Source organism: Bombus fervidus, chromosome 16 (assembly GCF_041682495.2).
Source record: "Bombus fervidus isolate BK054 chromosome 16, iyBomFerv1, whole genome shotgun sequence".
NCBI lineage: Eukaryota > Metazoa > Arthropoda > Insecta > Hymenoptera > Apidae > Bombus > Bombus fervidus.
Window position 1 is genome coordinate 2,584,280 of NC_091532.1, and position 14,251 is coordinate 2,598,530.

A 14,251-nucleotide genomic window follows, 5' to 3' on the forward strand; every position below is an offset into this window, starting at 1 on the left:
AATTTTCAAATTTTGAATCGCGGGCGCGGTCAGCCGAACTACTATAAATAATATCGCGTTGTTCGAGCTCGATACCAAAAGCAAAACGAGGCTTCGAGGAAGAAATGACTGAGAACAGGAGGAGGAACGAAATTCGGTGGTCCAATCGTTTAATTCGCGACGAGGTAGCCCTCGTGTCCCAATTATTCTCGTCAATTACCGTCGATCGTGCGTTTTCTCTTGCCGACAAAAAGAAGAAAAAAAAAAAAGAAAGAAAAAAAAAGATGAGAATGATGGTCAGAAGAGATCGGAATGGTGTCACGATCGGAAATCGTGAACAAAAATAGGGCACGGAGTGTGATTTTCTGAAATACACGCTCGAAGAGATTCGCTTTAAAACGAATTCTATCGTCCGCAACCTTTGTGATCTTCGTTTCGTCGCCCACTCAATTACCTTCGCCGCGGATGCGGTGCTAATTAACAAACAAAGGAGCGATCGTCGCGTTAAACGGACGTCGACAAGCGCATTGTGACGACCACGACGTTGTGAATCGAGACGCGCCCAGATGACTTCGTTTTTATTTGCCGTGAGAACCTGTGAGAGTCACGTGAATTTCAGACGAATACAGGCCGCAGATGTACACGGATTTGCTTCGATTTCGAGAAAGTGGAGACGGAGGTGAAATTGAAGAGAAGCGGGGCCAAAGTTCAGAAAGTATTACTAGTTGAAATAGATTTGAAAAGTTAGTGTAATATGGGACCGAAGATTGTTCATAATTAGGAAAAATGTAAAGTAAGATTTTGGTAGAGAAAATCCTTGACATTTGTACATACACTAACATTTCCACGTTCTTCCTTTTCCTAATTTCCAGTCCTATTTAGTTGATCGAGTAAAATCGACATTCCCAGGACACATTCGGTCCCATCAACCTAAAATCTCGAACGATCATTGTGCTCTCCTATTATACTCTTCCCCGGTATCCTAATTTTACGTACTTTGACTATTCCATGCGTTTGTAACGTCTAAAACACGATCATTTCGCGATGAACATTCACGTTCGCAATGGATACGTTTGTTTTTACACGGTAATACCTAAAAACGTATCTTCGATTTATCTTTCATTAAATTTACCAACGAGAAAATCATGGTTTCCTATATTTTATAATTACATAGTTTAATTAACGACTAAATAACTTTAAATTACGAGTTAACAATTTTTACACTACACGTATAATCGAGACCGAAAAGGAAAACGATCGTTTTAGCGGTGAGACTGCTAATAAAATGGCAGAGCAATATCAATTATGGAAATGGACCGATGTAAACGCTCTTTCGTGAATGATAATTTGCGTTCTAGAAAAGATTCATCTTAATCTTTCGATCGAATGTGCTTCTATAGCTTTTCAGAATTGTTCGTATCACGTACTTCGTTTACTTGATGTGTTTTTCTCCAAAGCTTTACTGAGATAAGATAGAAAAGAAACGAACGACGAAAATTAATGATCTAAACACGAATATGTAAGTTGTATGACAAATTGGTGCAATATTTTCGTATAATTGTCAAGCTGAAGGTGAGCATTTCGAATAGTAAACGATAGGTAAATATGATAAATTTATGTGAAGAGACATTAACCGCGATATATCAACTCGATGAATTAACGTTATGAGTAATATGTTACTGCAGAATATGTAATTAACTTGACAGGCTAGTAGCCTCTGGAAAATCTATAGATTACATTAGCTCCGAGTAGAAATGTTATTTTGTAATTAAAGCAACCGCTACCAGCGTATCGTACGTTTATCATCTGGCTATGACTAATATTGTTTTCGACAAGGAGGAAGTTAATTAAACATGACGTTAAAAATTTGTAAACGTACGATTATTAATATAATATAATTTCTAAACTTGAAGCAAATTATTCTCGTTAAAATATACAATTATCAGAAAAAACGGAAGGAAGTTCCTAGCACTACGCTTCTCCTCGTGTTTCTCGTGTGATATTTAAATTGCAAGTTCACGTGACTCCGAAAAGCGAGTAAACGATAGATGTAAACCGAATGATGTTACGTTAAGATCAGTGTAGACGAATCGACGTGGCATCAATGTGATTTTATAACGATGACTTTGTGCGGTTTAGCAGATTAATATACTGTTCTCTGAGTTAATATAACTACATGCAGATCTGGAAAATTATACTGATTCGAAGTCAGGGGAAGGAAAGTTTTCATTCGAAGAAATGGGTCGAGAGATGCGAATGACGTACGAACAAAAAACGGCTCTAGATGTATGTATAACGTATATTTACCTGGTGAAAAAGGATTATGGAACGGAGGACGTGAAATAACGGCTATGCTCGCTGGCGAGTTACTATCACAGATATTGTAAACGATGAATTGTATAGTTATTATGTGTGTAAAAGTATCGTGAAACAAATTCAAGCATGTTGCAGAGGCGTGTGCCCGATGTTCGTAAGTATGTACATGCATACCTTGTTCGATTATGACGATCGATCGCTATTCTGCTCGTATGATATTATATCGAACGAAGAAACGAAGAAGCTACCTCTCAATATTCGGAAGCTGAACAGTAGCAAGACTATTAAAATCCCGCGCAGATGTTCTCCGAAAGTTTCACTCGATAGCGTGGAATCGAGAATCACGAAAATCATACTAGACCATTCGTGGATGTTCGACGCTTCACTCTAGAAATCGACACGATACAAATGATCAGAATGAAGAGTTATGCCACAGATTACCGTGACTAATACGCGTATCGAACGCCATCGTCGAACAATAGCTACGAACAAGGTGCCGGGATACCGCACGGTATTCGCCATTCCAATTTGATTCTAAGGTGTCGTAATAATATATTACAGAGATTTAATTGTAAGTTAAACGGCGGTCATGCACTGGCCACGTGACGGCCAACCGGCCGATTAGTCTCTTTTGTAAATGAGAATAAGTGAATGAAATAAATATATACATGTGACCGCGTAAGTGAAACAAAACTGACTGTATTTCCTCTGCATGCAATATTTTCCTCACCAGGATACGACAAATTCACAGAAACATGATTTCGTATTATCTAATACCAAATAAATCTAATTATTTTCGGATATTTGAAATCAAAATTTCCGGGAATTTAGGATTACGATTTTAAAATATATTTAACATCTAAAGATTCATTTCTCCTGAGACAGAAATGACAATGTTACTTGTTGAACATTGCCGATTCGCTAATAAAATATATCTAACTTATCACAAATAAAGCAGAAAACCGATATACATAACGCGATTCGTAAAACTTTAGCTTCGTCTAATCAACAGCAGTGGTAATCTTTCGAATGTTGAGTTCCACTCCTCCTAAAGCTGTCGTGATGATTGTTCTGGGATCTAGGACCACTAACGTTTTGGTTTTTTCACAAGGTGAAACTTCGTAGTCCTTCAATACCTGTACGACTCCAAGTTTGGATTGTATGAGCCCCAATCGCATACCTGAAACGAAGAGTGAAAATTCAAGATTAAAAGTGATAGCCAACAGAATCTCTAAAGATAAAAGTTGCTACTTGTATTTCTTATAATGCCAATGACAAGAATAGAAACTTGATCAATTATCTATTCGGGAATGTGTTGTGGTAGATATCTATTTGTTTAATAATCACAAACTGTTATCAATAGGTCTGATGGCAGAATATAGCAAACTGTACCAAATTGATATGTTTAATAGATAATACCGTGCAACGCGTTACTAAATATTTATTCACATTCTGGCATGTTCTTCTCAATTAGTGGTGCAAAAAGAAGATAAACTTTTCTTTGATTGTATTCTTCCGTTTTCAAATTTTCTAGTCATCCTCTATAACCGTAACATACTTCAGCATATAGCTGAAGATGTTCGATTTTACCGTATGCACGTTCTCGAGTCAGAAGAGATTTGAAAGCAAACAGACGCAGATTCCTTAATAAAAATATTCGTATGTAATAATAATATAAGAGGTATGTAATATAAAATATGAAAGTGATTTCGCCATGCAACTACTGTGAGAAAGTGCTTGTTGCGATCAAGATTTCCAAACATCACATTTTGTAGATCTTATTTAACGCGATTGCAAATCGTTCTACGTAAAAAATAAATGCTTTATCGTTAATGATATAGGTACAGTTTAAAGAAACGAATACTGATCTTGTCATTTATGTATCTGTGTTCTAAAAGTATACGTTTCTACACATATATGTATTCCATTCCGATTCTTTTAACACTACTTTCATACGATTGCCATCGATAGCTCTGACGTTAAAGATATTGGAAAATATTTCGGAAAATTTTACTAACCAATGCAGCCGTGGGGTCCCCCACCAAAGGGCAAGTAGACGGAACTTGGCCTGGTACTTTTGGCTTCCTCGGTAAATCGGAGTGGATCGAATTTTTCCGGATTTGGGAAGTACCGCGAATCATTATGCAAACCCATTATCGAAATGAATATTGGGGTGCCTTTCTCTATTACCAGATCGGAATTAGGCACTTTGTAATCGGCAAGGGTAATTCGATCCAACTGTGCTACAGATGGATATTTACGAAGACTTTCAGAAATTACCATATCGAGATATGGTAGCGTCGTAATCTGTGAAACGTTATATTTCTTAGTATGTTTCTAACTATATAATAACCTCCTTTACATACTGTTCATTAGCCTCTCTCGCGCTTCTAATTTAATATTCTTATAATTGCCGTACCATATCGTATGTGATTTTGCCACCAGTTTTCGCCAGAGCATCGTGAATCTCTGCCCTAAGTGTCTTCTGTACATCTGGATTCGCTGCAAGTTCGTGCAGTGTGAAAGACATGGCGGTAGAAGATGTTTCAGTACCAGCAATAAAAAGAACGATCGCTTGTGCCACTAAATCATCACCATCGAATTCTGAATTCATCGAATTCATGCAAATTACATTTCATCGCAAAAGTTCAGCAAATCGATCTAGTATATTTAGTACAATTGGAACATAATTTGAAAGCAAATTATTCTTCGTCTTTTTCGTTGGGAGTTCACGAAATAAGGATATGGATAAAATTATAATTTAGAGATTTCTCACGATTCATGAATAACCTCATCGATAGATGTTAGTAAATTATTGTAGCAAATACATACTATAATCCTTCAAAATTTCGTCGTTCTTGTATGTTTTCCTGATCTCGATCAGTATATCGATGAGATCATTCCTCTTCTGACCCGAATCAACTCGCTGTTCAATCACATTCCAGAAAAGAGGTCGGAAGAAATTAGTTGCTTCTTTTCCAAACAACATCGGCTTAAGATACTTGACTAACTGAGGCAAGAAAGATATGATAAGAAGCTCCATGTTACGATGGACACTAGAATGGAAGATCTTCCTGCCATATTTACGGAACGGTGCTTTTGGATTCTCTAACGCGCCTATTTTTAAGCCATACATAATACTACCGATCATATCGGTGATAAAATTCGCGGAAATCTCCTTGAACTCGACTACTTTTCCATCGCCTGAAACAGATATTACATTTCCTATGATGTGTCTGGCATTGTTACAATTTTAATCAAGAAACAATTATTGCAGAATTTAAAGTCTCTCGCGTCAAGAGCATTGACTTTTAATTCTGTTAAACATTCCTATTAAGTAAGAATCATTGTTTTAAAAATATATGTTGAACTAACAACAGTTTCTCATGGTGAATCTGTTATTACGTAAATGCACTAGAAATGCAGCTTACCCTCCAAATGCAACGAATCGAGATGCTTTCCAAGATCGTCAGCGGCTGCCAACATTGAATCGAACATTGTCTTCAGCTTGCCCGGGGTAAACACCGGCGACAGTTTTGGCCTGAGAGATTTCCATCCCGGATTTTTCATCAGGACCACACTTGCGTATCCAAGACGATCATTTTTCTCATCTGTAGTCGCGTACCTATCAGAGAAATAGTCGAAGTCCCTCACTAGGACGTGCTTCACGAGTTCTGGATCGCGAACTAAGAGGTGAGGTTTGTCGAAGACGTAGAATCCCAGGAAAGGCAAACCTTTGCCGTAATCGTATAGGTCCCTGAGAAATTCTAAGCCCGATTTTCTTGACAGAAGGCAGTCCATGAAGTTGCCTACGAAAGGCGTAGGTGGAATCCCTTTCACGCCCCGTTTCGACCAGTAATTGAATTTCCGAGCCACATACAGATAAGCGGCAACTATCAGGGACGAAAGGATGAGGATGACATCCAGACTCCAGTATAGCGTTAATAAAGCCATTTTAAATTAGTCTGAGAAGGAGAAATGTTTTTGTTAATCTCAGAAGATAATATTTATCAACGCCTCTTGGATTGTGAATTATCATGGATTTAGAGAAATGCAAAAGCTGGGAAATATTTCGCGGAATGCTTCATTGAAGTACAATCGTTCTCGAAACTCGTTACGTTTGCTTCTTATGTTGAGGGAAATGTAGGCGTCTACCTTCCCTTTGGTCGGATATTCTTTTTTCCAAAATCGACGCCACTCTGATGCTGCAGTACAAGGGAGAGCGAGTGCTGAGAGGGTGTACGCACCCCGATCATTCAGCGACTACTTAAAGGCTCGAACCTCGGTGGCAAGATTTACGAAACGTCGATTAGGGCATACATATGAGTAATTAGTTAATGTTGTAAATAATTTCCCCGATGCGTCTTAAAACTCGACGTCACCTTTTCATCGTAAAGCTTGTACTTCGGCCTACCCGCTGTTTGCAACTTGGGCATCTTGGGGTAAAACAGACGTTATGATATTTTATTTCATGAGTGTAAAATAAATCATTATGTGTGTTTAATTTCAATCATAAAAATACGAAATTGCGAAAATCTCTTGAGGTCTGTTAATATATAACAAATGAAATATGTTATTAGTCTTTGGTTAAGAAAAATCACTAATGTCAGTTCTTTTAAAACTTTTAGAATATGTTGACCTATGGTAAAACTTATTTTATCAGTTATTAATCTAATAGGAACACTTTCCTAATACTTTTCTAGAGAAGATGTAATATAATAATAGAACCGGCTTTCGTTTTGAACACAATTGTATATTATTTAATCAACGAGTAATTTACTGGCACAGAGTGTTGAATATTCTGGGGTCTCGCGTGGAATGATTCAAGATTAGAGTTTTCATCACGGAGCGAAGAATATTAGAAACGGACTACTATTTAAGAAAATTATATTCTACGCGATGGACATAGTTTGTTCAAATAGAAGAATAGATAAAACGTAAATGTAAATCATTTTCTCGGATTTTGTAGAATCTGCTTCCTTTTCCATGTGTATAGCCGTTAATATAAGACGAACATTAAAATTTGGGTGTAATTAGGAAAAAACTTTTTGATTAAAGAAATGATAAGAAATTACACTATACATAAGTTCGAGAATCAGAATAGGGACACATTTGAATCTAATTTGCAAAATAAAAGACGAAAATTATCAGTTAATGATAGATAATTAGAACATATAATCTAATTCTGCGGTATGTGTTGCAATGAAATATACCGTACGTACCGCTATGAAACGAATTCTTCACTATTCCCAAGCACTATAATGTAGCAGATACCAAATACAATATGAAAATTCTAAACAAAAGTACGTTACGAAAGTGAGCTTTGCATTGTCGGCTGTGATAGTATATACGTCTCATTTGTAATCTCCCCTCTCTTGTAAAATTAATCGCTGAATCATTGCTCGCTGACAAAGTGCCACCTGCGAAATATTGTCGTAGCAGATTTTAGAAGACATTTTTTTCGAAGTTATCATTTGTTTTTAATGTCTAATTAACTTCTCGGTCATAATCCACTACTTGATTTTAATACATTAAGGGACATACTATAAACTTTTTATCTAGTTCACCAACGTTCACCAACGTTTTGAATATTACATAATTATCGTAAAGAAATATTTCGATCAATGATTTCCATAGAATGAGACAATGAAAAAATTGCATGGAAAGCAGAATTTTCACAATCGAATAGTATGTTCACACGCAAGAATGAATAGATATTGGAAAGTGTCTTTTTATCATTTTTCTATTTCTAGACGATGCGGTATAAATAGCAGGACAAATTAGAAGGGCTTAGATCATATAAATGGCAATAATCTATAATTTCGCGAAAAGATATTTTTTACCATTTTTCCAACGTGACCGTGAGTATATCTACTTAAAGCACATATTCTAGAACAAACATCATATCACCTATTATAACGAATAATCTTTTGCATAGTTGAAAAAGTGTTATCAATGAAGTTAGAGGTTACAACGTATCAGCGTTATTCACCTGCTTAATAGCAAAAAGTACAGTAATTTAGGCAGTAATATTTTAGAAGTTACATAAGTGATAACTTCATAGTCAACCGTAATTCATGTCGTGAAGTACCAACTGAAATTACTAAAATCAATAAAAATTTACAAATTATTAACAAGTGAATAATCTCAACTTGTAATAAATATTGTGTAGGTTTTCAATTACAATGTTATCCAGCCGATTTAGAGTCGGATTTCACAGAAAAATTACTACTTCTTATAGTCCCATTCATGGCGCAATAAATATTTGTAAAATGTATTGATTGATAATGTAATCTGCAATTTGTTACATCTTTAACCCGCTTATGGAAAAATGTCTTTGGCTTAAAAGGTTACTCCTTATCTATCTACTAATACTGTTACATGCTAAATTGTTATTGAGCAGGAGTGATACATATGTTTATTGGAATGTATGTAACATTTAAAAGTGAAGCAGTCTTTTTTTATAGCAGACTGTGATCTTTCGTTTAACAAGGAATAAACACGCAAGTTATGATTTTGATATCCAGGACCGTGTATAAATTATTTACAGGTAGAGTGGAAGTTACCCATGACTATATGATTACCTTCTGATAAATGTGATGCATCCATGTGACGCATAGCTTTGTATATCTTAATTAATCTGATTGCAAATTGTTTTACGTGAAACATATGTACCCTATCGAAGTATAATGGAATAATCATATGAGAAACCTCGCTAAGAGTGCGAACTACAATGTAGATATACAGTGGAAGAGCTAACAGGCAAAGGGTGTTTTGGTGGAGAACGTTAGTCGTTAGTTAGTTGCGAGTTAGTTGGAGTTAGTCACGAGTCATGAGTTGTGAATTGCGAGTTGGTTCTCGATTAGTTGCATTACATTACTACATTAAGCTATAATTAAATAGTCATTGTGTTTCTGTTTCAATCACTGTAAATAAATTCACCAAATAAATAAAGTCATTATACAAAATTTAGTTTTATTTAATATTACACACACCTTAAAATTAACACTAAATAAGTTTCGTTATTTTAATATATATAAAATCTGAATTTTTGGACATTTACGATTACAATGTTAAAATATATTTAATATATAAAGATTCGTTTCTCCCGAGAAAGAATGGACGATTATACTGCGTGAACTTCGTCGATTCGGAAGTAAAACATAACTAACTTATCACAAATACAGCAGATAATTGGAATGCATAATGCGATTCGTAAAACTTTAGCTTTGTCTAACCAGCAGCAATCTATATCTTTCGAATATTGAGTTGTACTCCTCCTAAAGCTGTCGTGATGATTCCTTGGGGATCTAGAACTATTGGAATTTTGGTTTTTTCGCAAGGCGAAACTTCGTAGTCCTTTAATATCTGTACGATTCCAAGTTTGGATTGCATGAGACCCAATCGCATACCTGAAACGAAGAGTGAAAATTTAAGATTAAAAGTGACAGCCAACAGAATGTTTAAAGATACATGTTGCTACTTGCATCTTTCTTATAATGCCAATGACAAGAATAAAAACTTAATCAATTATCTACTCGAAAATGTGTTATGGTAGAAACCTATTTGTTTAATAATCATAAACTGGATCAATATGTCTGATGGCAAAATATAACAAACTGTAACCAATTATTACATCTAGCAGATAATATAGTGGAATGCGCTATTAAATATTTATTTACATTCTGACAGTTTCTTCTGAACTAGTTGTTAGCAAAGAAGATAAACTTCTGTTCGATTCTACTCTTCCATTTTACATACATTTCTACGCATATATGCATTTCATTTCGATTCCTTTAACGCTACATTCATACGATTGTCATCGATAGCTCTGACGTTAATGATATTGCAAAATATTTCGGAACACTTTACTAACCAATGCAGCTGCGAGGTCCGCCACCAAAGGGCAAGAAGGCGAAACTTGGCCTGGTACTTTTGACTTCCTCGGTAAAACGGAGTGGATCGAATTTTTCCGGATTCGAGAAGTACCGCGAATCGTAGTGCAAACCCATTATCGAAATGAATATTGGGGTGCCTTTCTCTATTACCAGATCGGAATTGGGCACTTTGTAATCGGCAAGGGTCATTCGATCCATGTATGCTACAGCTGGATATTTACGAAGACTTTCAGAAATTACCATATCGAGGTATGGTAGAGTCGTAATCTGTGAAACGTTATATTTCTTAGTATGTTTACAACTATATAAGAACCTCCTTCACATACTGTTCCTTTGCGTTTTGAAATTAATATTTTTGTCGTTGCCGTACCATATCGTATGTGATTTTGCCACCAGTTTCCTCTAGAGCATCCTGAATCTCTGCCCTAAGTTTCTTCTGTACATCTGGGTTCAATGCAAGTTCGTACAGTGTGAAAGACATGGTAGTAGAAGATGTTTCAAAACCAGCAGCAAATAATATGGCCGCTTGTGCCAATAAATCGTCACCATCGAATTCTGAAACACGCGAATTAAACATCATTGTAAAAGTTCAGCAAATGGATCTAGCATATTTAGTACAATTGGAAAATAACTTGAAAGCAAGTTGGCAAATGTAGATATTTGTGCATCATTTTCAATTTATAACATGAAGGCAATTATGTTTGAAGTAGTAGCTACGTTATTTTTCGTCTGTTTCGCTGGGACCGCACGAAATGAGGATATGAAAAAAATTATAATTTATAGATTTCTGACGAATCTTAAATAACTTCAGCGATAGAAGTAAGTAAAATATTGCAGCAAATACATACTATAATCCTTTAACCTTTCGTCATTCTTGTATGTTTTCCTGATCTCGATTAGCACATCGATGAGGTCATTTCTCTTCTGACCCGAATCGACTCGTTTTTCAATCACATCACAGAAAACGTATCGGAGGAAGTTAGTCGCTTTTTTCCCAAAGAACTTCGGTTTAAGATACTTGGCTAACTGAGGCGAGAAGGATATGATAAGTGACTCCATGTTACGATGGAAACTAGAATGGAAGATCTTCCTGCCATATTCGCGGAACGGTGCTTTTGGATTCTCCAGCGAACCTAGTTTTAACCCAAACGCAGTGATACCGATCGTATCGGTGGTGAAATTCGCGCAAATATCCTTGAACTCGACTGCTTTTCCATCGCCTGAAAGAGATATTAAATTTCCTATGGTGTATCTAGCATTGTTGCATTTTTAATTAAGAAACAATTGTTGCAAAGTTTGAAGTCCTTCGCATCAGGAGGATTGACTTTTAATTCTGTTAAACATTCCTATTAAGTAAGAATCATTGTTTTAAGAATATATATTGAACAAACGACAGTTTCTCATGGTGAATCTGTTATTACGTAAATGCGGTTTACCCTCCAAATGCAACGAATCGAGATGCTTTCCAAGGTCGTCTGCGACCGCCAGCATTAACTCGAACATTTGCTTCAACTTGCCCGGGGTAAACGCCGGCGACAGTTTTGGCCTGAGAGATTTCCATCCCGGATTTTTCATCAGGACCACATTTGCGTATCCAAAACGATCACCTTTCTCATCCGCAGTCGCGTACTTATCAGGGAAATAGTTGAAGTCCTTCACTAGGATGTACTTCACGAGTTCTGGATCGCGAACTAAGAGGTAAGGTTTGTCGAAGACGTAGAATCCCAGGAAAGGCAAACCTTCGCCGTAATCGTATACGTCCTTAACAAATGCCGAGCCCGATTTTCTTGATAGGAGGCAGTCCATGAAGTTACCGACGAAAGGCGTAGGTGGAAGCTCTGAGATTCCTCGTTTCGACCAGTGGTTGAATTTACGAGTCATGAAGAAATAAGCGGCAACCATCAGGGACGAAATGATGAGGATGCCATCCAGACTCCAGTATAGCGTTAATAAGGCCATTTTAAATGAGCCTGACAAGAAAAGGTGTTTTTCCGAGTGTCTCAAAAGATATTTATCAGCAACTTTTGGACTGCGAATTTTCATGCAATTAAGGAAAATTCAAAAGCTAGATAATATTTCGTGGAACGCTTAATGGTAATACAATCACTCTGGACACTCGTCACGTTTGCTTCGTATGTTGAGGGAAATGTAGACGTCCACTCTGCCTTTGGTCGGATATTGTTTATCCGAAAGTCGACGCCATTCTGATACTGTGGAACGAAGGAAGGTGACTGGTAAGTGGATGTACGCACCTCGACCACCCAGCGAGTACATAAAGGATCCGGCCGCGGTGACAAGGCTTAAGATACGTCGATCGGGACATTCGTATCGGCGACTAGTTAATGTTGTAAGAAATTTGCCTCGTCTCATAATTTGCAACTTCGTTCATAAAAATTCGAAATTCCACTAACATTTGCAGGTCTGTTAACGTATAATTAATGTATTATTTTATTGGTCTTTGATATTAAAAAATCACCAATATGTGTCCCCCTAAAGTCTGCCGCTTTTTTACTTAGGAATTTTAAGAATTTCTTTAACCCACGACAAAAATTATTTTATCAATTATTAATGCAATAGGAACACATTATTTTTGATGTTTTTATAAAGAAGAAGAAATTGCTCGAATCTTTCTCCCTGAACTTAATTGTATATCATTTAATCGATTAATGGCTTCTTGGCGCAGAATGTTCTATATTTTAGCCTCTCGTGTGCAATGGTTCGAGATTAGAGTTTTAATCAAGGAATGGGGAACATTAGGAAAGGACTACCATTTAAGAAAACCATATTCTATGCGCTGGACGTAGTTTTTTCAAATGGAAGAATAGTTGAAAGATAAATGTAAATTTTTCAAAAAGAATGATTTCAGCGAAAGTACAACGATTGTATCCCTGACTGATCTGTATAATCGTTCGGATTTGGTGGACTGTGCTTTCTTTTCCACGTGCATCCCTATTATTTTGAAACAAACAGTAAAATTTTGGTGTATTTAGGAAGATACTGTTTGATTGAAACTGAGTAAATTATTCCGAAAAGGAAGAAAAGGTAATAAATTACAGTATACATAACTTCGTGAATCCGCGTAGGGACACGTTTGAATCTAATTTATAAAATAAATGAGGAAAATTATCCGAAAATAATAGAAAATTAGAACAGATAATCTAATACTGCGGTATGTGCTGCAATGAAATATACCGTACGTACCGCTATGAATCCAATTCTTCTGCAGTCATAAGCACTACAAGGTAGCAGGTACCAAATAAAATAGGAAAATATTTCCGAAGCTTCTAACGTACATTACGAGAGTGAGCTTTGCTTTGTCGGTTGTGATAGTATATACGTTTCATCTGTTTTCTCCCCTCTCTTGTGAAATATACCGCTGAATCATTGCTTATTCACAAAGTGCCATTTGCGAAAAATTGTCGTAATAGATTTTAGAAGACATTTTTTTCGATGTTATCAGTTGTTTTTGGTGTATAATTAACTTCTCGGCCGTAATTCACTACTTGATTTTCATAGAATGAGACAATGAAGAAATTGCATAAAAAGCTGAATTTTCACAATCGATTAGTATGTTCACACGCAAGAAGGAATAGATATTGGAAAGTGTCTTTTTATCATTTTCCTATTTCTAGACGATGCGGTACAAATGGCAGGACAAATTAGAAGGGCTTAGATCATATAAATGGCAAGAATCTATAATTTCGCGAAAAGATATTTTTTACCATTTTTCCGACATGGCCGTGAGTATATCTGCTTAGAGCACATATTGTAGAACATAAATCATATTATCGATCACAACGAATAATCTTTTGCATAGTTGAAAAAGTGTTATCAATGAAGCTAGAGGTTACAACGTATCAGCGTTATTCACCTGCTTAATAACAAAAAGTACAGTAATTTAGGCAGTAATATTTTAGAAGTTACATAAGTGATAACTTCATAGTCAACCGTAATTCATGTCGTGAAGTATCAACTGAAATTACTAAAATCAATAAAAATTTACAAATTATTAACAAGTGAATAATCTCAACTTGTAATAAATATTGTGGAGGTTTTCA

General features: G+C 36.1%; 1 protein-coding gene across 1 annotated transcript; it reads right to left on the reverse strand.

The window, feature by feature from the left end:
* Positions 1-2,974: 2,974 nt before the first annotated feature.
* On the reverse strand, positions 2,975-13,521 carry LOC139995701 (uncharacterized). Its single transcript, XM_072019402.1, has 11 exons — positions 13,395-13,521; positions 11,630-12,163; positions 11,042-11,413; positions 10,564-10,748; positions 10,172-10,460; positions 9,547-9,707; positions 5,727-6,255; positions 5,128-5,499; positions 4,715-4,899; positions 4,314-4,602; positions 2,975-3,475 (listed from the first exon to the last, which is right to left on the reverse strand). Exons 2-11 carry the CDS (start codon positions 12,150-12,152, stop codon positions 3,297-3,299), a joined length of 3,084 nt encoding a protein of 1,027 aa, XP_071875503.1. The 5' UTR covers positions 12,153-12,163; positions 13,395-13,521; the 3' UTR covers positions 2,975-3,296.
* Positions 13,522-14,251: the final 730 nt, after the last annotated feature.

Excerpts from the sequence above, each read along its gene's own strand:
- LOC139995701 (XM_072019402.1), bottom strand. The coding sequence starts at position 12,152 with ATGGCCTTATTAACGCTATACTGGAGTCTGGATGGCATCCTCATCATT. Across the intron at positions 5,500-5,726 it reads CGATTCGTTGCATTTGGAGG|GCGATGGAAAAGTAGTCGAG; the intron begins GTAAGCTGCATT and ends TATCTGTTTCAG. Across the intron at positions 4,603-4,714 it reads GCAAAATCACATACGATATG|ATTACGACGCTACCATATCT; the intron begins GTACGGCAATTA and ends AACGTTTCACAG.